This window comes from Barbus barbus, assembly GCF_936440315.1.
Source record: "Barbus barbus genome assembly, chromosome: 4".
NCBI lineage: Eukaryota > Metazoa > Chordata > Actinopteri > Cypriniformes > Cyprinidae > Barbus > Barbus barbus.
This window is the reverse complement of record NC_136732.1, coordinates 36,016,543-36,042,647: the sequence shown is the minus strand read 5'-3', so window position 1 is coordinate 36,042,647 and position 26,105 is coordinate 36,016,543. Positions and strand designations below refer to the sequence as shown.

Sequence of the window (26,105 nt, the reverse complement as noted above, 5' to 3'; positions counted from 1 at the left end):
TCACAGCGGCTGCGGTGTAACTCGGAGGCGAGCTGAAGCGGCAGCAGCATCAGTCCCTCTCTGTCAGTGGCAGAAGGCGACGCTTGGCTTTTGGCAAAGTCAGAGTTTAGCACACAACCACAGGCTGCAACCCAGAAAAACGCATTCTCTGTGTTCACAGACTAGAATGCTTTTTAGCACGACTGATATTGCTCATATTTCATCTCTTTGAAAAATGAAGACAAGCAAAATGGAGACATTTATCAGATGGTAGAGCTGAACAAAAGACAAAGCTGGCGAAGGAACAGGGTCTAAACAAGCAAACTAATAAATGCTTGCTAGTAAAAACTGATAGGCTAGTACATTTCAGTTAAATGAGCATTTAAGTGGAACAACTGAAATGTTAAAGCATACTCAAGTAATCTTCATTTACAACTTAAATAGCCTAACACGTATGTTGATAATCATTACGGACAATAAGGCCGACATTAAAAGTCTAAAGTCATTGTCTAAAATGTTAAAGAAATAAAACTAAATTGAATTTTACTATTTATAACTTCATGATCAATCATTTTAAAAGCCTACTAGTAAATTTAGGCATTACAACACTTTAATATACAGAATAAATTAATATCAGCTAAAGACGATATCCTAATTATATCATTAAATTATGATGAAGGTAATCTAAATGCAAAAACGGAGGAAATAAGCATTCATGTTTAAGCGAGTGCTGTCAAAACGATTAATCGCATTAAAAAAAAAAAAAGTTTTAATATATGCGTTCGGTGTATATATAAATACGCATACAGTATATATTTTGAAAATATTTACATGTAGGCCTTTTTACATGTCTATATTTATATTCATATAATTTGTATTATATTTAATATATAAAAATGTTCTGAAATATATACATGCATGTGTATTTATATATACACATAAAAATATGCACAGTACACATTAAGTAAACAACTTATTTTGGATGCGATTAATCGTTTGACAGCACTACTTTAAACATTCAATAATGATAATTATGGAAACAATGTTTCAGAATGTGTGAAAGAATAATTAAAAAACTAGGACAAGTCAATTGTTATATTCAGTTTTTGTTTAATTTCATCTCCTGACATTGCTCCACAAAATAAAATAGCAAAAATGAAACACTTATTCAAACAACTATGAAACACAAGCCCTCACAGTGTTGTCAGGTCTAATCAAACAAAAACAGATGTGTCAACTCTTTAAGGCATAGAAAGTAATATAACATCTTCTAATAGTCTTTATGAGCCATGTCTAAACAACGCTAGGAACGACAACATCTCAGTTAGGGGTTTTTTTTTCGTTCATTGGAAACAATGATGAAGGGAAGAATTGAAAAAGATGCATCCATAGCACTCCCACAGTGGGGCAAAGAATAACAGCTCAGTCAAATTTGCCATCTAGAATTGCTTTCACAAAGAAATATACCTAGAAAACCCATGCATGCCTGTACAGTGTGCCTGAAAGAAAACCATTTCAACCATAAGTATTTATAAAAATTGAATAAATCGCAAATTAATTTTAGAAATGAAAATTAAAATGAAAGACAGGCCTAGGCTAGGTTCCCTGCTGACTTTGTTCATACTGACAGCACTTCATAAATGACTAGTTCTTAGTATTATTCATTAAACCACTGGCTTCAATATACTTTAATATGTACACTTATAATAGAAAGCTAATCAAGCAAGTTACACTGTCAAGTAGGTCAGTATCTGGCAAGGTTAACGGTTCGCTTCGATAGAATTACAGTATTGAATTCAACAGTACAATCTCAAAAGATACAAGGGATGGAGGAAGGAGGACTGATCAGTCTGAAATGGGACTAGCACCATCACAGCAGGTTAAGCAGGTTTAACGGAAAAGATGATAACATGCTAAAAGAGCCTTAATTTGGCCCAAAAAAACGCTTTAATTTGTGCATTTGAAGGTCATTACCATCTGCTATCTTGACAGCTCCATTTGAAGCAGGACACTGATTGGAGACTATAATTTATCCTTTGAAACCAGGACCATAAGTTCAGAATTAATAATGCAGGTCCATCTTTCACACTACAGTTTGTTAGCTTTTCTCCTTTTCAATAAAAACATTTATTTGCCCAACAGAGTAAAAGGAGATTCGAAAGTCCAGCAGCCTCTTACAATTTGATTTCTCAGACAGAGATACAGGAGTTGTTTAGTGAAAACTAAAACATCTCGCTGTGTAAGACTGCACATTTAATTCCTAGCCGAACAAAACGGTAAACACTTTGCTGGTTATTACTGGAAATATAACCGATAGGAAAACCCCGCAAACAGAACCTTGGATGAAGACAGTGAACCTAAGCAAGGCGTAATTAATAAACAAACCGTATTAAACAAAACTAAATGTTAAAACCTAAATGGTGAATTCAATTTATACAAAAGCGGGGCTGGTCCTAACAGGCGGCGGCGGCCTCCTCGTCCTGTCAGCTAGGAGCGAATCTCCTCAGCAGGATTTCTGCTCTGGTCCTGAAATCACAAATCAACTATTAATAAGAGTTATTTATTTTCCCTCTTCAGTATCGTTTTAATTATTGCATTATTTTATGTGTTTATTCATTATATATACACACACATAAATGTAACTTAAATAAATGGGTACATATAGTGTGTGCGCACTAGGGCTGCACGATTAATCGAAAAAAAAAAAAAAAAAAAAAAAAAATCACAATCTCGATTCATACATAAATGCGATCTCATTTCTAAATGATGGCGATTCACTTCCGTGTATTTCCCTGCATTCGGATCATGCTGCATTCACGCGTTATTGGTCACACTCACACAATAACAAAATCACCGTATGACATCAAAGTACCACGAGAGCGATAAGAAAGCAGTCGGATCCTATGCATTCAAAACGCTCTTGCGGTACTTTGATGTCATACGGTGATCATTCTGCGCAGCGCTGCTTCAACGGGGCGTCAGCATCAACGCTTGACGGAGGGCGTGCCTGAAGCTTGGTGTTGACGCGCCGTCATAGTGATAACAGCCAATCACATACTTTTCTGGTGCTGCATGAACGGGATTGGCTAGCGTCTGCGCTAGGGTATTTGCATAATCTGATTGGCTGACGCCTGCGTTGGCGCTTGAAAAGTTTTCAACTTCTGCCTTGTGCAACGCCAGTGAAGCGACGCGAGGGACCCACAATTCAGTTCGGCAACGCTTGACGTCACTCCATTCAAAGTAAACGAGAGGCGTTGACACCTCGTGTGAATGTGAATATTTGTATTTATTATTGTTAATGTTCTCTTATGTTCAACAACTTAAAGCTTTAAAATTATTCACTTTAAGGGGTCTAAAATAAAGGAGAGACAATTTTTGTTACTCCAGCACTTTATTATACTGAATGTCCCATGTTTTTTTTTTTTTTGTACTTGAGTGGAATACATTTTGGTTGAAAAAAATGAGAATAGTGTAAGAGAATCGTGATCTCAATTCCCATGGAGAAAAATCGTGATTCACATTTTAGCAAGAATCGTGCAGCCCTAGTGTGCACACATAAATATATGCTTCATCTGTTAACATGAAGACAAATGTTAAATTGATCTTGCAGAACCACACGCGGCAATGCACACAAATGCAGGGTTCCGTTCTCTGTGTTCACAGACTAGAATGCTTTTTAGCTCGACTAATATTGCTCATATTTCATCTCTCTGAAAAAAAAGACATCTTTGAAAACATTTCTTCAGCTCTCCAATCTGATAAAAGGCAAAACCCATGAATAAACAGAGCCAAAAAAATAAACAAATAAATCAACCTACAATACAAATGCTAGTAAAAATTGCTAGTAAATTTCAGTTACGAAGAAACACAATTAAAAGGGGATTTTAAGTAGAAAAACTGAAATAGTATTTTCTTCTAAAACACACTCCAATAACCTTTACTTCACAAAAAACAGTACAAGCACAGATTATTGATATTTTAATTTTTTTTTCTCTTTTCTTAAAAACCAATATTAATATAAACTGCACTTATTACAATTTTGGCTGATACAATAAGCTGGTAAGTATTTTCATATGGTCGATAACTGACATGCCATCAATAAAATGCTATACTATTTTACCTAAAATAAGTGTTTGTTTGTTTTTTTAAATGCTACAAGTGAATTTACATAATCGCAACATTATAATGCACAGTAACAAAATAGAGATTTATTTAGAGATTTAGGAAAGATTGCATTAACATTGTCATTAAGTTATTAGTTTTGTTTATTACTTTTTTTAAATGCCATGTTATCATCATCAGGGCTATTTACATGGCAAACACAAGGTCAGCATCATAATCCATAATTTTAAATTATCATAAAACATTTCAAGTTGAAATAAGACAAAATATAAATGTATTGATCTCGCCTGGATGAAAGTTATGAACGATGTAAAGTTTAATATGCTGTTACCTCAGGAGGGGGAGGTCTGACTGTAACGGGATGAGAGGAGCGTCGGGGCGGGGAGCGTTTGGGCAGAGCTTGCTGATGTACCGTGTCGTAGTACGTCACACCACCATAGACCTGTGACTGTGCCTGGAGATGCACAAAAACCCTGTCAGACTCATTACTGTACTACTGGAGTGCATCACAGGATACAGATAACGCTTATTTAGATGTAACAGGCTCACCTGGGGGTTGGGGTACATTGGAGGTAGCGTAGCTCCAGCAGGGTATGGGTAGTTAGTGTTACCGAAGGTCATCACACCTGGCGGGGTGTAGAAGGGTGGGGGTAGCAGCTGCTGTGGAGGCGGTTGCCCAGGTGACAAAGAAACAGATGGGGCCGCGTAAAGAGCCGGATTGGGCATGGGCCCTCCTGACTGGTGCGGGTGCAAGCCTGAAATAATAAGCCGCAAAACACTTAACAGGTTAATGGTGATGCAACATCTGGAGTGAATAAAATCAAGAAAACCGATGTTGTAAGATATATTCTTCTGTACTGCGACGTACTTCTGAATGCAGTGGATTATCAAAAAAAAAAAAAGAGAGTGGGAAAAGTGGGAACTTTTATCCATTGGTTGTTAGATGGAGGAGGATCTGAATGCAGGCTTGTAGTCAATTGCAAGCAAGAGTCCTATAATCAAAATATATATTTTAATAAACACAACATGCATGGCTGAATCGACCCCAATAAAATCAATTACATGCCTTTAGAAAATAGATTGTGTGAATTTAGTTCATACTGACTTTAAAGCACAATCTCCAGACCAGGGAAAAAGGTAATGGGTTCTTGGATTTTTTATTATTTTTTAATTAAAAAAAAATCTTGTAAATAGCAGTTGAAATCATGTCAGAAATGATGTAAGAATAGAACGTGTTTACTTAGCAACATTCTTTTAAAACACCAATGTCTGTGGTGAAACCGAAACTGTAAACTGACCATAAAAAGTATGATTCAAGATTGTATTCGTCTCACACACAATTATACAGAGTATAACCAGCAGTGAAATGTAAGTGATTTAGGCACTCTCATATTGACCGTTTAACCCTTAACCGAAAGTAAGAATTTGAAACGGTTAAACGATTTTCTCTCTTTTTTTACAAATATCATTACCACAAAGTTAATTAAAATAATCAAAGAAGCTTTACACTGCACAATTAATCTCCAATTTACATTACTACACTCGAATTTGCGAACATGTAGAACACCAGCATTTTGGGTGGATAGTGGATGCGTGAAAATCAACAGATGTCTGTGATTGGCTCATTTTGGTGATTTTGCTCAACGCTGCTGCAAATACACCGTGAATAGAAACATATGATGAGTGGATGAAAAGTCCCGAACCGCAAATTGATGGGATTTTGTTAAAAAAAATAAGCATATACTGAGGTAGGCATGCTATAGATCAGGGTTCCTCAAATCTTTCCCTGGAGGGCCAATCTGCTGCAGAGTTTCAACCCTGATCAAACTCACCTACCTGTGATTTTCTAATGATCTTGAAGACTCGCATCTTGAAGATTAGCATGCTCAGGTGTATTTTGATTAAGGTTAGAGCTAAACTCTACAGGAGTGGGCCAGATTTGAGGATGCCTGCTATAGATTTTTGTCTGTCAAGAAAACGATTACACCATTCTTCAAAGTGCATAGAAGGATTCAGTGTGTCTGTTAATTTTGATATACATTTAGTACATTTAGATAAGCCTATTTTATTCTTTAGTTTATATTATTTTATTCTGTTTTTCTCATGTTCTCAGAAGCCTGGATCCAGCAGGGCTGCCACTAACGACTATTTTTATTTTGATTAATCTATCGACTAATCGGTTAATCTAAACGATTAATTTCCCACAAAAAAAAACAAACAATTTTACTTAATATTTTATTAAACCAAATGAAATCTAAATTTCTATGAAATCCTTTTTTAAAGCAAAAGTAAAGTGCAACAAAGACTGCAAGACAAAAGTGTCCATCTCAGTCCAAATCACTGAAATCACAGTTCAGTATTATAGTGCGAGAATGACAACACATCCACGTGTTCTAGTCTACTAATAATACAATTATAAATCAAAAAACACTTTTTAAAGGAGTATTCACCAGAAATATTATTTATCAGAATTTTAGGTCAAAAATGTAAATGCAGTATTTCTGAAAAAAAAAAAAACACTAATTTAAAATTAATTGGAGATGCTTGTTTATTAACATTAAAATGGAATCCAGAAAATAATGGAAAACAGAATTTGGTAAAGAGAAAACCGTTTTAATGGTTAAATTAAATTTTATTAATCAAAGGTCTAATTAATTGAGTTTTACAGAGTATAGAAAAATTAATATGGAAAAACCTGAATTTGGAAATAAAACAGATTTCATAGGGCCCTATAATTAGAAGTAATTATTTTATAGTGAACAATAGCTTTTAAAATGACTTAAAATACATATAATAGCAATGATGCAATAATAATTAGTTCAAATAAAGTATCAAAAGCAAGAAATCATATGGTTTTATTGAACAAAAATCCCGATTCTGAAAACAAAATAAATTATAAAACGCAAATCTAAAATACAATAATTCCGAAAACAAGTCAGAAAACACAACGACAAATTCGAAAAGGGGAAAGGAAAGGGGTGTGTGACCCATACTCAGAATTTGTGTTCTGCATTTAACCCATCCAAGTGTACACACAGTAGTGAACACACACCCGGAGCAGTGGGCAGCCAATGCTGCGGCGCCCGGGGAGCAGTTGGGGGTTCAGTGCCTTGCTCAAAGGGCACCTCAGTCGTGGTATTGAGGGTGGAGAGAGTGTTGGTTATTCACTCCCCCCACCTACAATCTCTGCCAGACCTGAGACTCAAACCCACGACCTTCAGGTTACAAGTCCAACTCTCTATCCATTAGGCCACGACTGCCTAATGGATAGAAAATGTGAAAATAGAGATTTTGTGCTGTGTATACTACTTGTTGCAAATAGTGGCAGTTATCTGCACCTCAGTATTGTAGTAAAAAAAAAAAAAAAAAAAAATAAAAAAAAAAAACACAACAGCATGCAATAACGTACTGAGCGTAAATTAATTCAAATTATTAAATGGATGCCACCTTAGTGGTACAATAAAGCCCTCCTTACACCTACCCTAACCCTACTCGATAATTTATTTTCAACTTTTTGATAATTTCCTTCATTTTTATTGAAAATAAATGCCTTTCCGATGAAATTTTGGAAAAGGGAGAAAAAAAAAAAAAGTTTGGCAAAAGGCGGGATCAAACCCGGGTCGATCGCGTCAAAAAAGACGGTAAGACGCAATCTACCATCTGCGCCACTGGAGCTAATGCTTCAGCTGACTCTGCTGTTCTTCTTCTGGTTCTTCCTGCACACCTTGATTGACAGATATCTCGTCCAGTCAGCGGTGAGTAATCTATTCCCAAACTAATGGGTTGTCTCAAACTATACCCACCTCTTCCGGTTTGTCTGATTTGTCGTTATGTTTTCTGAATTGTTTTTTAGATTTGCACTTGCGTTTGTAATTTGTTATTTTGTTTTCAGGATCATGATTTGTACTTCTCGGCCACCGTACAAAACTGTTAAAATACATAAATGTATTATAAACAATAGAGCTAATGTAGATTACGCATTACAAAGGCCTGCAGGGGGCGCCAACGGCCTGACAATTGTTTTTACACATTACTGCGCGATCTAATCCTTGTTTAATATTGACCAAGCCCCATTTAATTCAAATGTCCACTTGATCTTTAATATTTGGCCATTTCTTTAGGACAGAAATGCTATAGCTAGGGTTGGGTACCGTTCACATTTGAACCGGTACGGTACCTGAAATAAGTCCAAAACTCTCAATTTCAACTTTTTGAACAAAAGGGCCCTACAATTTTCTCTTTTTTTTTCCTTCCAGAAATTCGTGTTTTATTTTTTCTGAGAATTAAATGAAGGCATGAAACAATTATTTTTAAATCAAATGAAAATGAAACCCTTTTATTTTTTGGCAAACAAACAGGGGTTTACTGTAAAAATTAATACATGGTAGAAAAATTGTGTGAATATTCCTTTAAAAAAAAAGTTAATTGTATTTTTTCTACAGTTAAATGGCTAATGTGGTTGTAATAATTATTTTCTTCATTTAATTGTTTTATTTAAATGTGTCAGTAAATTGAATATATATAGTACATTATTCTGTACAAAAGTAAAACAAGAGTAATATATTTGTTACATGTTAAACCGCACTTATTTTGACAGGTTGCCGTGAAGTTTCTGTGTATACAGTATGATATGATGCTAGTTCTCTCAAATGAAATGGTAAAATTTGTAACGCGCCGAGTTAGGTTGAATTTAAAGGATAGCTCGCCTAACTCAAGTTGAAAAATATCAGTCGAAGCTCACAGGTCGCATTCCACATCTTGAGCTTTATTCCTCTGTCAACAGAGTTACTTATTTGAAGAAAAAAGTTAAATGAGCAACAGAAATTAAAAACCATCGGACCTGCACACACAGACTTTTCATTATTGCACCCCCACTCATTTTTAAACATCAGTGTATTATTTGAATTTTAGGGAGGAAGAAAAAAAAAAAAAAAAAAAAAAAAAAAAAAAAAAGTAAAATCAGAAATACTATTGGGAACTACTGATTATGTGGCCATTAACTAATTTCAACCAGAAAGTCTGCAGACGTTCACAACTCTCACCTGGGTGTCCAGGGTGGGTGGGGTGTGGCAGGTGCATCTCAGGCTGAACTAGCATGCCTTGAGGGGGCAGGGCCGCTGGGCTGTCCCCGTGCGTGTAGATTGGTCCCTGGAAAGACACTGCATGTGGAAATGCAAGTTATTATCTTGGATGTTTGGCCACAAAAATAAAAAAAATAAAAGTATGACATTCCCTAAATTAACAGCACTTGAATTTTCAAATGAAGGACTAACTATAAAGTTTAACTACTTGGTAGGTGATTTTAGGACACATTCCCATTATCCATTTAAATTAAAACGGGCCAAAAGCAGTACTGCACTCACTGGGTTCATAATAATGGCCCTCCATGACTCCAATGTGCATGGGTGCAGGCTCGGGAACTGCCCTCTGGCGCTGTGATGAATACCGCTTAGCCCGGCCACCACCAACACCCTGATAACAAGAAATAACAGATGAAACCAGGTTGTAGCTTACATCAGCAAATTCATACACATTTGCTAAACAGATCTTTAATGAAAGTACTTTTAAGACTAGTGTTAAAGTCATGATGAAACTGCGGTAGCGACAGATCTTTTCATCCATACATCGGAGTGTAATGGATTTTCAAAAAGCAAAAAAATGCAGGGGGGTTTTATGCATCCGTTGATGATTAGCTTTTGAGATGTGGGTGCTGCACTCAAAATCAGAGGCAGATGAATGTGAGCTTGCAGGGACAAGTTTAAGCCAATTAAATGATCAAATGACCAGAGACATTGATTAAATTAAGAGGTCAAATCTGTTGTTACATACTGTATTTCCGGAAATTATAAAAGATGTTGCAGTGTGCAAGTCACAGTTCACTATATTCAGAACTAACTAAATACAAACGAAACACACAAACATTGATTGTAGTTCCCCACACGCCACGATCAATATTTTGGTATCGCAATTGCAAAACTGCCAACAAGTGTAGTTTTTTTTTTTAAATATTTAAACTTCTTATTCTAACATAAAAGGTCTTTAAAGTTGTGTTTTGGGCCATTATGCTTTGGAACAGTTTCTGTCAAACGAACTAAAACGGAGTCCCCTTTAAAGTTCAGGTATAAGTCATTACACTGACTTTTCTCTCAAAGTATATTAGATAGAATAATAGAATAATTTAGAACAAAACAAGAACAAAAACTAACAAACAAAACTATAGTGGCCTTAATGAATTTAAGCGAAACTAAAACTACTTTATGCATTTTACAAACAAACTAATAACTTTCCAGTAAAAATTATATATTTAATGTTAACTGCATTATGCAAGTTGCTATGCAATAAAAATCAGCACATTTCAGATGATTTCAGAAGATAAAGTACATGAATAAATTAAACTCTGTAGGGCCCTATGACTTCCACGATACAAAAAACGCAGACGGAATCCAGTCATAAATACAGAATTTACAGTTTAACGCAGAATGTCACAGAATTTGTCAAAATTTGGATGAATTAATCAAAAGTAGGTCATTACACTTCAATCAAATCGCTATATGGACTAGTATCTGTAAATATTAAGCCGCAAAAGTCGATTTAAATATGAATCCTGCATGTTCTGTATGAATGGAGCAGACGCACGGTTTTGTTTACTATATACACAGCGCGTTTGGCGCTCGCGGTGATTTCAGCGTCTGCCGTCTCAATGAGGACAAATACATGAACAATATCTCCAGAACTGCTCTGAGTCACTTCACGAGCATTTTACCATTTCATTTGAGTCAAACAAGCGTCATATCATACACACACAGAACTTTAAAAGTATTCATGGCAACCCGTCAAAATAAAAGTTTGGTTTAACTTAACTTAAAGACCGTGTGCCAGAAATAGGCTATATTAATATTTAGTAGAATGTACATAATACTACTACTGATTAAAAAATTTTTTTTAAAGAAATAAATCACAAAATATTAATTTTAATAGTAAATCCCATTTATTTGCCCAAAAACATAAATGTTTAATTTTCATTAATTAAAATATAAATTAAATCAATGTTTTATGCCTTCATCTGATAACCAGTAAAATTTAAATACACAACACAGAATTTCTGAGGGGGAAAACAGTTCATAAGGCTACTGTAAGAATAAATAAAAATTGTTTGTATGCATTCAAATAATTAGACATGCTAAAACACAGAATTTGGTAACAATAAAACATAAGGTGAAAAAAAACATTTCATACGGCCCTAAACATGTAATTTTTGTTACAATTAATAAATTAATGTTAAATTGTATAAGTTTCATGACTTTAGACATGCTTTTTGATTAAATTTCATTTGACCATATAAAAAAAATACAAAAAAAGTCCAGAAAAATTTAAACGGAAAAAATGAATTTAGAAAAAAAATCAAACAGAATTTGGGAATAAAACGGATTTCATAGGGCCCTACATCTGGAAAATAGATAGCTATTTTTCATTTTTAATCACTCAGTATTTGGGATTTTTCTGATCTATACAGGCAATTATTGATGGACCGGTTGACTCACCATATCCTCCATGTTTCCATATTGTGGAGGGCCTCCTGCCATGTGCATGGAGCTACGAATGCCTGTTGGGAACAAAAATGCAGAAAATGTAAACCAGCTTTAAAAAAATTGTAAAACAACGTAATTACACAAAGATTAAGTATTACCTCTCATCTCGGCCTGCAGGTAGGAGGGTGGGCTTTGGGCCCAGTTCTGCCCTGCCAGGCTGAGTTGGGCAAGGTCCTGGTCGAGCCCTGTCAGTCCACCTTGTGTTCCAGCATCACTCTGCTCTTGCCACGACTCGCTCTTTGCTGCCGCCGGGGCTTGCTGGACCGCGGGCGAAGACTCATCTAACGACGCCTGCTTAACGAGATCAGACGGCCGCGTTCGCGTCGCCCTCCGCACGAGAGAGTACGATTTCTTTTCCACCGGCCTTTCTTGAGGAGGAGATGATTCTCGCGCCTTACCGGCTGCACTGACCCCTTCCGTCGCGGGGCCCGACTCTTGTTTCCGTGGACACGGAACCCTCTCTCTCTCCGTCTTGTAGTGATGAGCGGTATATGTAGTTGTCGCTGTTGGAATCTCACCCTCCTCCTCATCTTCATCGCTCCAGATGTCCTCCACCATGACCAGGCTACGCTCAGCGTGAACAGCATGTGAGCCTCGGCCCCTGAGCCTCGGGCCCCTCTCACCATCTACAGGCTGTGGGCGCCCTCCTCGAGGTGGCGGGCCATCTAGACTGGGCTTTGAGTGTCTTTGACCTTCCATCCTGTGGGGGGCTGACGGGGCTCGACTGCTTTGGAAGCTGCGCTGGGGAGGCTGAGTCGAGGGTCGGCCGGAGGGTTTGGGTGCTGCAGGGGGAGCAGGAGGTGGGCCTGACTGTAGGGTAACAGACTGAGGGGTATTGCGGTGGCCAGGTGGAGGTGCTTGCCATGTTGCACGAACTGACCTTTCACCGTCACGATGACGCCTCGGCTCCCGACTGGGTGAACCAGCATGTCTGCAAAGAAATATGGAGATATTAGTGGGTAACACATTGCATATCTGGCCGTTACAAATATCTAGGAAATAATTATGATTAATAAAAATGTGGCCAAAAATTTGTGGTCAGTAAGATTTTTTTTATGTTTATGAAAGTCTTTGTACCGTTTTTGATCAAATCAGGCATATTAGTAATAAGAGTAAAACTACTATAATTTAAAAATAATTAATTCCTGTCATTACTCCAGTCTTCAGTGTCACATGATCCTTCAGAAATCATTCTAATATGCTGATTTCCTGCTCAAGAAATAATAATAATAATAATAATAATAATAATAAATATTATTATAATCATCATCATCATCTAGAACAGGTGTACTGCTTAATTTTGTGGAAACAATACATTAAGGACTCAATTAAAAAAAGTTCAAAAGAACAGCATTTATATGATGCTTGATCTGATGTCTTTACGTGTACTGTGTTTATTATGCATATATAAATACACAGTAAAGATTTTCAAAATATTTAGATGTACATACATATCTATAAATAGAATTAATATATAAACATACCGTTTTTCTTAAACATACACATGCATGTGTTTGCATTTATATATACACATAATAAATATACACGGACACTCAAATATTATGTAAACAACTTATTTTGGATGCGATTAACCACGATTAATCGTTTGACAGCACTAATTTACTATATAACATACACACACACACACACACATTAGTGCTGTCAAAGTTCACCCTCAACCCAGAAGGGGGCGCCCGCAGCAATGCAACGCTGTTTGATAACCGCCAGCAGAACAGCACCGAATGCCATGAGTTGCGCACTTGAAAACAAAGCCCCCTAGACAGTGACCATGTGCTGATTCTGAACGCGTCTCTCACGTAGACTGATAAAGGAGTATACTTTAAAGCAGGCGTCGGCAAGCAAGTTTGACATCGGGCCCAAAAAAAAAATTGCGCCACTAGATGGCGGGCAAGAACATAGTCAAAGAATAATTTAAGAAATTAATTGATGAAAAATGCAACTAGAATTGCCTGAGACTGACTGTTACACGGTGTTAAATCCTGTAGGAGGACAGTCATTAACAAAAAGCCACATTTGCATGGCGGTGTCCGGCAGAGTATATGAGCGGAGTGGAGCGTCAACAATTTCCCCTCCACGCTCCGAGCATTTCATAATTACTCCGCTCCGGGTTCACCATTTCCCACTCTGTGCTCACTGATATCAGAAACACCCCTCCGCGTATAAAGGATTTCAGTTTGTTTGAGATACAGTTCTGTTCATCACGTATATTAAAAAATTCAATAAAATAACAGGAGAGTTTCTAAGTGACTTGTTGGAACACTAGTGCAAACTTTTTTTCCTACCAAGTCCACATGGCAAGCTAATAACATGGTTGTCAGCATTATAATAGCTGCTTTTTGCGGTGCAAATTTTGTTTGATGAAGAAAATAAGTTTTCCTCAGTTATTTTACATACGGAGCTCTTGGAGCGAGTGAAAACCACGACGCTCTGACTTGTTAAAAATCCGCTCCTCGCTCCATTCACATACTCTGATTGTGAGTAACTGTTGCTGTCATGCAGGGCTCTACACTTACTTTTCTTTTTAGGAGCGCTTGTGTTACTAATTTTAAAAAATTAAGAGCACGGTCAAAAATTTAGGAGCACCTTCAAATCAAGAATCAAAAACTCTGATCAGACATTAACCTTCCCATTACAAGGTGATATTTGACTCCAAGTGATTTACAGGGTATTTTGTTTTTACCTTTGTAATGGCATTTTTCTAACTTCATTAAAAGCAAGTCATCTTTTGTCAAATTCAAAAAAATAAGTTTATCATTTCTAATTAAAACAATAAAAACAAGTAGAATAAGTAGAAGAATAGGATACCAATCAAATGAAATCAGCATTTAAGAAATATATTTGTACTACAGAGGTGGCACAGAACAACACAAGTGGCTTGTAGGTGTATTTTCAGATGTTTAATGTGGCTCAGAGATTGCATAAGTGCAATTAAATTCATAAGTTCATGTTGAGGTTAATGTTTTTGAATGTAGAAATATTAAATGATTTAAATAAAAAGATAAAAATTCAATTAAAACCACCAGTAGGTGGCGGTATGTCACTGATTTATCACTGAATCATTCATTTAATTGATTCGTTCAAACGGCTGATTCATTCAGGAACGAAGTACGTGACTGTCTTTATGAATGGGTAATTGAATCATTGACTCACTAGATTTGTTTAAAAACGCAGTTCATTCAAAAACGAAACACCGCTGTGTTCGATTGGCGATGCGCAGCGGCTTGGTTAGGGCTTTGTTTGAAACTATTTTAGAGCAAAATAAGGCAATAGTGTTGTCATCAGACAATATAAGTCACTTAATATTAACTTCTTGTTTAATGAACTGTTGTATTAAATCAATATCACATTTGCAAACTCCCTTAATCATTAAAAGCTGTCACTCATCAGTTCTCAGCGATCTCACGAAACTACTATAAATCAACGAAGCTCCTTACACTGCACAATCAATCTATTATTTACACTGTCTCTACACTTTTTTTGTTATAATGAGAGGATGCGTCTGTGATGCATTACTCAACGCTGCAAAAATACGTTGCAAGTACGTTAGAAACCTTTAAAGCTCCCTCAGCACAAACACATGCTCATCGGCTCAGTCGCACTCGTGCTCCTAAATATTTTTTCATAGCTGCACGCAGTAGTTTTCAGTTGCAAACGCGACTGAAATGGTCGACACTGCAGAGCCCAGTCATGACAGATTTATTTCAGAACCAGCCGCTATCAAAATAATCTGGCCTGTTGCTGACCACTGCTTTAAAGGCTTGTGCACTCAACTGTTTGCGAAACGGGGCTTTGTGCTCGTGTATCCTACCTCTTTCATTCGTCACAAATCCAAATATTCCATAATATTTGCGATGTAACGTATCTGAACGCTAAACTATTATTTAGTATGTAAATTATAGGCACGTTCCAACGGTGACACACAGGCAGGCACACTGATGTTTGCTTCACTATTTTATTTTGATAAAGTACCAACTGCGCTGTCAAGTTAGCAATGCTGGAACTGATGTGTTTTGTGTGCGCGCGCTCCGGTGTGATTACTTATACCAGCAGAATCAACTTTAAACATTTGTCTTATAGCATCACTGTATAAAGGTCTGCTTTTATTTGTGTACACTCACAATGAAAACTAAACATTTTATAGGCTATATATAACAATTTAATAATATTTAGTATTTCCACATCTAGATTGGAGAAAAAAAAAAAAAAAAAAAAAAAGTAATTTGCACTACTGTCCGTTCAAAATAAAAGAAGAAATCGCGCATAGTAGATTTGTTATTTTTTCCTGTTGTACCGAAATCGTATCGAACCATGACCCCCAGAACTGAGGTACGTACCGAACCGTGACATCGGTGTACCGTTCCACCTCCAGTTAAAAAAAATAAAAATCTCTCTCATACACACATATATAATATACATATATAATGTATGTGTGTACATTAATGAGGGTGCTGTGTGTACATTAATGAGGAAAAATACTGAATACTTTCCGTACCCACTGTGTGTATATGTGTATTTTTTTTAAAAATACACATACACACAGTGGGTACGGAAAGTATTCAGTATTTTTCCTCATTAATGTACACACAGCACCCCATATTGACAGAAAAACACAGAATTGTTGACATTTTTGCAAATTTATTAAAAAAGAAAAACTGAAATATCACATGGTCCTAAGTATTCAGACCCTTTGCTGACACTCATATATGTAACTCAGGTGCTGTCCATTTCTTCGGATCATCCTTGAGATGGTTCTACACCTTCATTTGAGTCCAGCTGTGTTTGATTATACTGACTGGACTTGATTAGGAAAGCCACACACCTGTCTATATAATACCTTACAGCTCACAGTGCATGTCAGAGCAAATGAGAATCATGAGGTCAAAGGAACTGCCTGAAGAGCTCAGAGACAGAATTGTGGCAAGGCACAGATCTGGCCAAGGTTACAAAAAAATTTCTGCTGTACGTAAGGTTCTTAAGAGCACAGTTGCCTCCATAATCCTTAAATGGATGACCAGAACCCTTCTTAGAGCTGGCCGTCCGGCCAAACTGAGCTATCGGGGGAGAAGAGCCTTGGTGAGAGAGGTAAAGAAGAACCCAAAGATCACTGTGGCTGAGCTCCAGAGATACAGTCGGGAGATGGGAGAAAGTTGTAGAACGTCAACCATCACTGCAGCCCTCCACCAGTCGGGGCTTTATGGCAGAGTGGCCCGACGGAAGCCTCTCCTCAGTGCAAGACACAAAAAAACACCTGAAGGACCACAAGATGGTGAGAAATAAGATTCTCTGGTCTGACGAGACCAAGACAGAACATTTTGGCCTTAATTCTAAGTGGTATGTGTGGAGAAAGCCAGGCACTGCTCATCACCTGTCCAATACAGTCCCAACAGTGAAGCATGGTGGTGGCAGCATCATGCTGTGGGGGTGTTTTTCAGCTGCAGGGACAGGACGACTGGTTCCAATCGAAGGAAAGATGAATGATCCCCAAATCCAGGTGTGAAAAACTTGTTGCATCTTTCCCAAAAAGACTCATGGCTGTATTAGATCAAAAGGGTGCTTCTACTAAATACTGAGCAAAGGGTCTGAATACTTAGGACCATGTGATTTAAGTTTTTCTTTAATACATTTGCAAAAATGTCAACAATTCTGTGTTTTTCTGTCAATATGGGGTGCTGTGTGTACATTGAGGAAAAAAAATGAACTTAAATGATTTTAGCAAATGGCTGCAATATAACAGAGTGAAAAATTGAAGGGGGTCTGAATACTTTCCGTACCCACTGTATATATATCTATATCTCTCTATCTATCTATCAGAGGTCGTGTTAACCGAAAATCTTCTGTCACTGACTGAATTTTTTTTTTTTTAGCAGTGACGCAAAAACTTGAAGACCGTCCTTCATTTTGACAGATTACACAGAGTGATCTATTGTAATTTACAACTGTAGTTACCACGCCTGTCCAGTTGGTGGTGAGTGCGCTCCAGTGAAGCAGCAGAGCCCCGCGGAATCATCAGCTCCAGTACAAAAATAGTGTTACGAGTCGTAGGAGTACCCAGTTTAAGCTACAGCGATCTATCAGACCACATTAAAGAGCACCAAAACAATATTTATTGCTTGAATTTCCTAATAAAATTGACAGAATTTGAAATCTGAGACCGTTTCATATCAAATGTAACAACGCGATTTATTGGATAGAAGGTGCATCTGTACGGTTCATTCATCAACTGAAAACAGCATCGATTGGGATTTAATAATCGATATTGGTTCATAAAAATGAGAATCTATCAAAATTGAGAAATAAAAAAAAAAAAAAATTTACCCAGCCCTTGCATATTTTGTTTATAGTGGCCTCCGCTGTCACTGTGGTGTTGAACATGAAAAATGACGCACAGTCTGTTCATCGGTTCTCATCATAAATAAATAAATCCATAAACCTATATGCTCCTCCTGTAGGTTCAATATTAAAAATGAAAATGAGAACAAAAATAGAAGCAATTAAATAACTAAATATGAAAATTAAAATGACGGGTAATAATAGAGGACTGAATTTTTACAACCCTGTCCGTCAAAATGGAAACGGAAAATGTTGAAATCTAACAACATCTGAGATATGTATATAATTTTTTTAATCAAATTTGTTGAATTCAGAAACTGAAACGGTTCATTATCACAAATTGAGAAAGCGGAGGTAACATCTAAAACACATTTTTAAAATGGCTAAAAATAGCTGAATAATCAACCTGGATAACTTGTGAGTCCATCACTAGTACATACATAAAACTATAAGTACAACAACTAAAATGATATATTTTACCTATAGCACTCAATTCCAAGCAACAAAGAAATAAACACGGGGTTCACCTGGGTTTTCGGGAGCGGTACGATCGTCCGTCATTCAGCCCTGTGTTATTGCGGATGTCATAACCATATAAAGCTACTAGCTCTTCGCGTGATTTTGGTGCCTGCTCCTCTTCACGGAACTTGTCGTGTTCCCATCGGCCCTCGTCCTTCCACAACTTCCTATGCCTGCCTTTAGGTCTGATGACAGATGGACAAACAGGGGAGGAAAAGACAGCACAAAATAAAACTATGAACCACATGGCTTTGTGACAAATTCAACACTTGAAACTCATCTTCAACTAACTTACATTAAATTATGACTTGATATGACTTGGAAAGGGAGTTGTCCCTGAAAGAAAAACCCTCACGTCTCTCACCTCTCCTCCTCTGTAGCCTGGCCTCTCACATCATGCTCAAAGAAAAGGCCTTTTCGGGGGATGTAGGCTGGATTCTTCCTGTCCTCATCGTCATCAAGCTTTTGGCCTTTGCTGTCCGATTTATTCTCAGGGTCCTCTGTGCTCTCCTGTAAACATTTTAGAGGTCTCAGCTTCAGTTTTGGGTTAAAAGGGATTTACAAATGAGCAGTGCAATTTAGCATGGTCTTAGTCCAGAATGTGGCATACTGGCCAACTGCGTTAAATCTGTCAAAGGATCGTTTTAATTATTTGGGATTGTTTTAATTCAAACTAAGTGTTTTCAGCAAAACAAAGTGTTTAAATGTTAGTCCCACCACACAAACTGAACCTGAGCCCTTCAAGAAATTTAGTAGTAAAAGATGCAATGTTCTGTTCCTCCATACCTGTCCATCCCCACTCTGTCGCTCCCCAGCTAGATTGCCCTTCTCATCAGATTTAACTTCCTTGCCCCCTCCATCTCTCTCTTCCTCTTCACCAAGCTCCTCTGTTGGGGCATCTGCAGCGGGCTTCGGTTCCGCGGCAGGACGTGAGGCCTCTTCATCACTGAAATGCTCTCCCTCCTCATCCTCGCCTCCCTGAAACAAGCAGTGCCAAATAACTAATTCTCAGATCAGAAAACACAAACCAAAAATGATCACATCAAACATTCCTATAAAGTACATTTAAACAAATTAAAAAAAGTGCAGATGTATTATTTTACAGCGTCTTTATTACATATTACATGTACTTGCTATAGTAATCTAGGACTGGATGATAAAACAATCACAATATAATTTCTCGATAAAACAATATCAAGAGTACAATAAATGTTAGATATAATGTTTATGCACCAAAAGCAGAGTGAAACAGAGCAAGTAATTTGAAGCGTGCCACACGGACCATTTATCCACTCGGATCAAAGTTAAAACGGCAGCGCAGTGCGAGCTTACTAGAGCAGATGAGTTTACTCGCTGATAAATCATGTGACCACTAAACATCGCTGTGGGATCCAGTGTGAAGCGCTTGAATTCAGCGAAGAACACAAATGACTGATTTAAACCAGTTAAGCCAGATGAAACAGCGCTGACAAACAAGAGAAGCACCGTGCACAACAACAGTCAGAAGGCTTTTCGATCTACAAATAAATCAACATTTACCATGGATTAACACTAACAGCACCATGGTATTTTGTCAGAAATGTGGTCATTCATATCGAATATTATTATATAAAGTAGACAAGTAATGGAACAGTATTTGTGTGATGAAACTATAGCGTTTAAGCATTTATACTTAATGTATTTAGACTAGTTTTTCATTCACATACTTAAAGAATAGTTAAATTTTTGCCATGGTACTGAGGTGCCATGTGTGTGGTTTTAACTGTAGTTATGATCTAAATTAGGGCTGCCACTAACGACTATTTTTATTTCGATTAATCTATCGACTAATTTTTCGATTAATCTAAATGATTAATTTCCTGCACAAATAAATCAACAATTTTACTTAAAAATATTTTATTAAACCAAGTGAAATCCAAATTTCTATGAAATACTTTAAAGCAAAAGTGAAGTGCAACAGAGTGCAAGTGTCCATCTCATAGTCCAAATCACTGAAATCAAAGTTCAGTATTATAGTGCGAGAGACAACTTTTTAAAGGAGTATTTACCAGAAATATTATTTACCACAATTTATTTAGGTGAAAAAATACTTAATATAAAAATCAATTAATTGGAGATGTTTTATTATTAAAATGTAATGGAACAATTAAAATGGAATCCAGAAAATAACGATAAACAGAATTGGGTAAAACTGTACAACTCAATTAATTAGACAGGCTTTTTGATTAATAAAATTTTAAAAACTGAATTTGGAAATAAAATGGATTTCATAGGGCCCTATAATTATAATATTATTTTTGTGGTAATAAAAATGGATTTAAGTGAACACTAGCTTTTAAAATGACTCAAAGTACATATATAATAGCAGTGATGCAATAATAATTAGTTCAAATAAATAATAAATTTTATTTGTAATGCGCCTTAAACTCAAAGCGCTACAACATGTACAAACAAAATAAATCAACCAAAACTACAGATCAAAATAAAATCACAGTAAATAAATCACAAATTAAAAGCTTTACTAAAAAGATTACGATTGCGATATTACGCAGACGACATTAATATTATCGTGAAATCGTTTGGGATAATGACAGCTGTTTGCATAGCTTCTCAGTGAACTAAAGCTCTGTGTAGTAAATGCTACTCTTTGATATGAAAGCATGTGAAAATACCATATTTAATAACATGATTTTACTCCAAACTCACTTCATAACATCAGTCGAGTGTTTGAAATAAATCCCTCTGTGAGATGATGTGGCTTCTAACATTGAATAAGACATGCAACATTTCATAGTATTCTAAGCAGTGATAAAGGCATTGAATAAATAGGGATGCACTGAATGTTCAGCAACCGAAACTGTATTAATTAAGCGAAAAGACCTAATAAATTGTAGCGAACAATGACATGACGCGATCAAATAGAGGCGTGCACTAATGCAGCAAGCACGTCTGCAGTGTGAAAGTATTCAAAACTGTCAGAGATAAGACGCAAAAATCATACAAGCACAAAACACCGACAGCGAGAGACTGCTTAGCGCTGCATCTCATGTCTCCGATAAGAAGAGGAGCTTGTTGCTGGTGGTTACTATGATTGAAATCACGAAATGGCCTCAAACCATTAGTAAATAAACCGCTAAATGTTCTGTTTTCTGAAACACGCACGAATTGCATGTATTCAAACAGCGCTGCACGAGCTCGAGGCACCAGGGTTCAAAGCCCAAAGCGCAAGAAAGATCTGTGCTAAAACACTGTTACTCGTCATTTGCTCAATTACATTTTTTTTTTTAAAGACACGTGACAATGTAGTAAGTGCGACAAACATCTTCCCAAATTCGTAATGAGAATCATTTGAATATCTGCATGCTGTTGACGACAAAAACATGCACTAAGATCTTCCGGCAGGTTTCTGCCAAAATAAAATCTAAGAAAAAGCAACTCTATCAACATTCATAAATGTTAGTATTGTAATTTGTTAGTATTGTAATTTGAAAATATTATTTTAGTAACTTAATTTTAAATTAAATTGTGCTTTGTTGGTATAATGTCTGATAGAATGTTAAAAAATGTTCAGTGTTAAGTAAATATTTTTAAATTTTGTAATTGATTTTTTTATTGATTTAATTTATGCACTGGTTAAAAAAAAAAAAAAAAAAAAGGCAATAGACCTATGTGTGGGAAATAAAATAATGCGGAAAAACCGTGTTTGGTTATTCGGCCTTCAGTCTTCGGCCGAGTGTTTCATTTTGTTCGGCTTCAGCCAAGAATTTTCATTTCGGTGCATCCCTAATTATAAATATACTTTATTATAATGAAAATTATAATAAGAACTCAGATAAAACATTGTCGTAGTCACGTTGAATCAATGAAAGCAGTTAAATCGGTTTATTCAGCTGCAGCGATTGGCATTTCCTGGGTTTCTTCTGCGGGCGTATTTGGGGTTTCCACACGAGAGCGCCCTCCGGCCTTCGGATGGAGAATTACTGCTGATCACAGAACATCGCAGCCGTCTAATCGCGATTTCATTTCGATTTATCACGCAGCCCTAGTTGCTAGGACACCAAACAATGTGGAACATCAGCAGCCCAGACTGCACCCGATGAGCTGAGAACTACAACAACCCCAATCAACTCCACCCGCAGGCGCCACCACCTCACCAGCCCCAGCGCTCTCCAATACTACGCCTAAATTACCTGATGAGCCCGCAATCATCAAAACGCTACTTGCATAAAGAGGAAGAGCAGCAAAAAGTGTGGATAGTGCACCATGTCTACTAAAATTAGATGCGGACTACAGATGCACGAACAGCATGGGGCTTTGGCAGTACTCATAATGCCACGAGAGACGAGCAAAAATATTCTTGACACAATTTCAACAAAAACCTCCCCCAGCTGAGTCTCGTTTAATTCAGCTCTTTCGAAATCAGTACTTCGGGAGGCCCATATTGAGCTTTAGATTTAAAACTACTACGTTAAACTATAAACATGCTCTGAGATTCACAATCTCCATAAAGAAAGGGCAGCACTCTCACAATGACTGAGCAAAACACAGTTCGGCTGCAATGGAGACATTCTGTCCCCTCGACACAGCCCAGGCTGGTTCTGTGCGGATTTATCACAGCATTGTCTTTAATAAAACTGATTGATTTCCCAACGAACCCCATAAACGGCGTTACCATAGAGACTTACCTCCGTGTGCGATCCATTCTCCTCCAGATCAGCACTGTCATAGTCCGATAAGACTGCTGAAGAAAAGAAACCAGCCATTTTAGCAGGTCCGTTCACATTTCTGAGAGCAAATATAACAGGCTATAGAACTGCAGAGTGACGGTTCATAACCATTTCACCTGTTAGCAATCATCTGCACTAAGACTGGTGTAGTTTGTGAACCATAATAATGTTTGATGCCAAAACTCAAGTCACAAAGACAGACAGCAGCAAGAAGACAAAATACAGACTCACCTTCACCAACACCATCTTCGCTTTCCTAAACAGAAAGAGAACAGAATCAAATATGCATCAAACACACTTAATAAACAAGAAGCCTTGATTAAAAACGCATCTAGATAATCAACCCAAGAATTAAAGACCCATATGGAACAAATCAAGAAAAGCAAGGTTGTTAACACAACATATGGCACATGCAGGTTAAACAACACTGAACTTCCTCTTCAGGGTCAGCAGAGCTTTCTCGTCCCATTACAGAACAGATCAGATATCAAACACCTGGATGCAAATGTCATCCAGACAGCCTAAATATCTGACACAGCAGCCAGATACAAACTAACAGCGAATTCACCTTCAACAATGTGTCTCAGCCCTGTTTCTAGAGGTCCACCAATGCATTTAAGGGGTCTTATTAATCTGACACACACACACGATTCATTTTTATTACACAGGCTGAGCTGATGAGTTGAATCATGGGTGTGTACGATAAAGGAGACTCCAGGACCATGATGGAGGAGCACGTTAGGGACCCACTGTCCTGCAAACTGGCTTCAGCACACCTGCCTTTGTATTTAAGCAATCTTGATTATCCAGGTGTGTTTGATTGTGCAGGACAGTGGGGGTTGAAGACCTATGCGTTAGATGATTGAAGAGCAAGATCTTTTAAGGTCAAATGAAGTCAACAGCACGTTTATATGAAAGCAGCAGCACCATGAATTGTATATCGCTGTTAAGTAACCAAGACTAGGCGCCTGTTATATACTTGAACATGAATCTCAAGGGCTAACCGCTACAGACATCTCACGTGAACTGTTTTATCACATCTTTAAATGGCATTAACTCTAAATGACACACACTAGCACGCACACAGTCCGATCGGCCCTGGTTATAAAAGCAGATTTAGAGCCACACACTCACACACTCCGACTCATCCTTGTTCTTGACGCAGACGCGCTCCGCGGGAGACTCCAGCGGCTCGGGCTCTGCTCCGCGAGGCTTCCGGCCGCCAGACACCGACCTCCCGCTCTCGGAGCCCGAGGCAGACTCGTCCTCCTCCTCGCTGTCCTGAGAGGCGCGCCGTCTCCGTCGCCGCCGGTCCGCCATCTTAACTCTCAAGGAAGGGAAAGCGGAACTGCGCGCGGAATTGTGGGGGATCGAGCGTTCGTCATATCCTCTTATTGGAAAAGGCGCGCGCGAGTGGCTAGCTTTTTTATTTAAAACATTTAAATATTTAATTACTAACAAAATGAGATTTTCCCGAATAAGTGCTCTCTTAAAAGACTTAAAAATTATATTAATACCAGCTGTTCTTTCTGTTTAGAAAACTCTGAAACTTCTTGACATTTGTTCTAGAATTGCTCTTAAAACAGCATCATTTTGACATTCTTGACTTTATCAAACGTTTTGAGTTTACTTTTGGCTTTCACGAATGTGAAAAAAGGTGATACTTATTTCATAAACCTTATTGTGAGCTAAATATTCATAAATGTACATTTTCAAAATGCAAATATATCAAATGGTCTCGTTCACTTAATGAAATTCATTTATCATCTGAAGTGACTGTAAAAACGGAGACGAATTTTTTGGTTGATGGCAAGTGTATTTATGACATAAGAAATGTGTTTCAGTCAAGGAAAATAATTACTCTGTGCGGAAATTGATTGGAAAAAAGCATGGCTCTTACCTTATAAATTCTGTGTCCCCAATAAAATAAAATAATGAAAGATTGTGCATAATATATACCCCACTAATGAAAATGTGCTAATCCTGAATTGTAATTTCTGTAATGTCAGTCTATTGATCATCAAGAAATTTTGGTCTGACGTGTCAAAAAACATTGATTTAACTATGTGTGGTATATTTTGTTATTTTTCTCATTGTCCACACATAACATAGAATATATAGCAAATGTATTTATTTTATTGGGAAAATATTATATTCATAAATGTACATTTTCTTCAACATCCCCCAAATTACATCATTTTCTTTTTGTGACTTTAACTACCTAATTATAACACCCAAAAAAGTGTCAAACTATATAATGATCTGCTGAATGTTACATCATTTTGATTTATTACCTCTGTACTTCTTTGTTTTATATATTTATTCTTTTTATTTATTGTCTTCCTATATTATTTCTATATTCACACTTGCAATAAAAATAAAAAAGCTCAAAGGCGACGCGTGAGAAATTCATTAATCTGCGAGGTTTAGTTTCTGCGTTCATCTAAATATGAAAACATTGGACATTGAAAACAAGTTTTTCATAAGTAATAAAGTAAAAGAGGTACCTTTTGAAATATTACACAGAACCCTGTTAAAGAATTATTTGAACGGTTCAAACTGGATTTGGAAAACTCTTGTGATTTTTGTGATGTTGTTGAATCTGTAACTCTTTTCTTTCATTGTGTATATATAAATATGATTATTTTGGGTAGATGTCTCTAACTTCATTTCTAGAATGTCTGCAACATGGAAACTGCCCAAAGTTCTGCTCATTTGAAAACTCCATTTCTGTATTCATCCGTTGTGCTAACGTTTCAATTATATTAGCCTGTTTTTATGTTACCCTGGCAACAAGTCTGTGTGTATTCTTGTATTT

General features: G+C 37.0%; 1 protein-coding gene across 2 annotated transcripts; it reads right to left on the bottom strand.

The window, feature by feature from the left end:
- Nucleotides 1-1,071: 1,071 nt before the first annotated feature.
- On the bottom strand, nucleotides 1,072-24,618 carry LOC306865119 (protein CASC3). 2 transcript variants are annotated; one of them, XM_079409503.1, is made up of 13 exons: nucleotides 24,422-24,618; nucleotides 23,519-23,543; nucleotides 23,246-23,301; nucleotides 19,347-19,538; nucleotides 18,925-19,070; nucleotides 18,569-18,745; nucleotides 11,789-12,621; nucleotides 11,643-11,704; nucleotides 9,465-9,573; nucleotides 9,144-9,260; nucleotides 4,651-4,856; nucleotides 4,433-4,555; nucleotides 1,072-2,505 (listed from the first exon to the last, which is right to left on the bottom strand). In XM_079409503.1, the coding sequence occupies exons 1-13, from the start codon at nucleotides 24,605-24,607 to the stop codon at nucleotides 2,467-2,469; spliced, it is 2,271 nt and encodes a 756-aa protein (XP_079265629.1). In that variant the 5' UTR covers nucleotides 24,608-24,618; the 3' UTR covers nucleotides 1,072-2,466. The 2 variants fall into 2 exon arrangements, with proteins under 2 accessions (XP_079265629.1, XP_079265630.1); XM_079409504.1 differs by lacking the exons at nucleotides 1,072-2,505; nucleotides 4,433-4,555; nucleotides 4,651-4,856 and adding an exon at nucleotides 4,970-5,093.
- Between the last annotated feature and the right edge of the window lie 1,487 nt (nucleotides 24,619-26,105).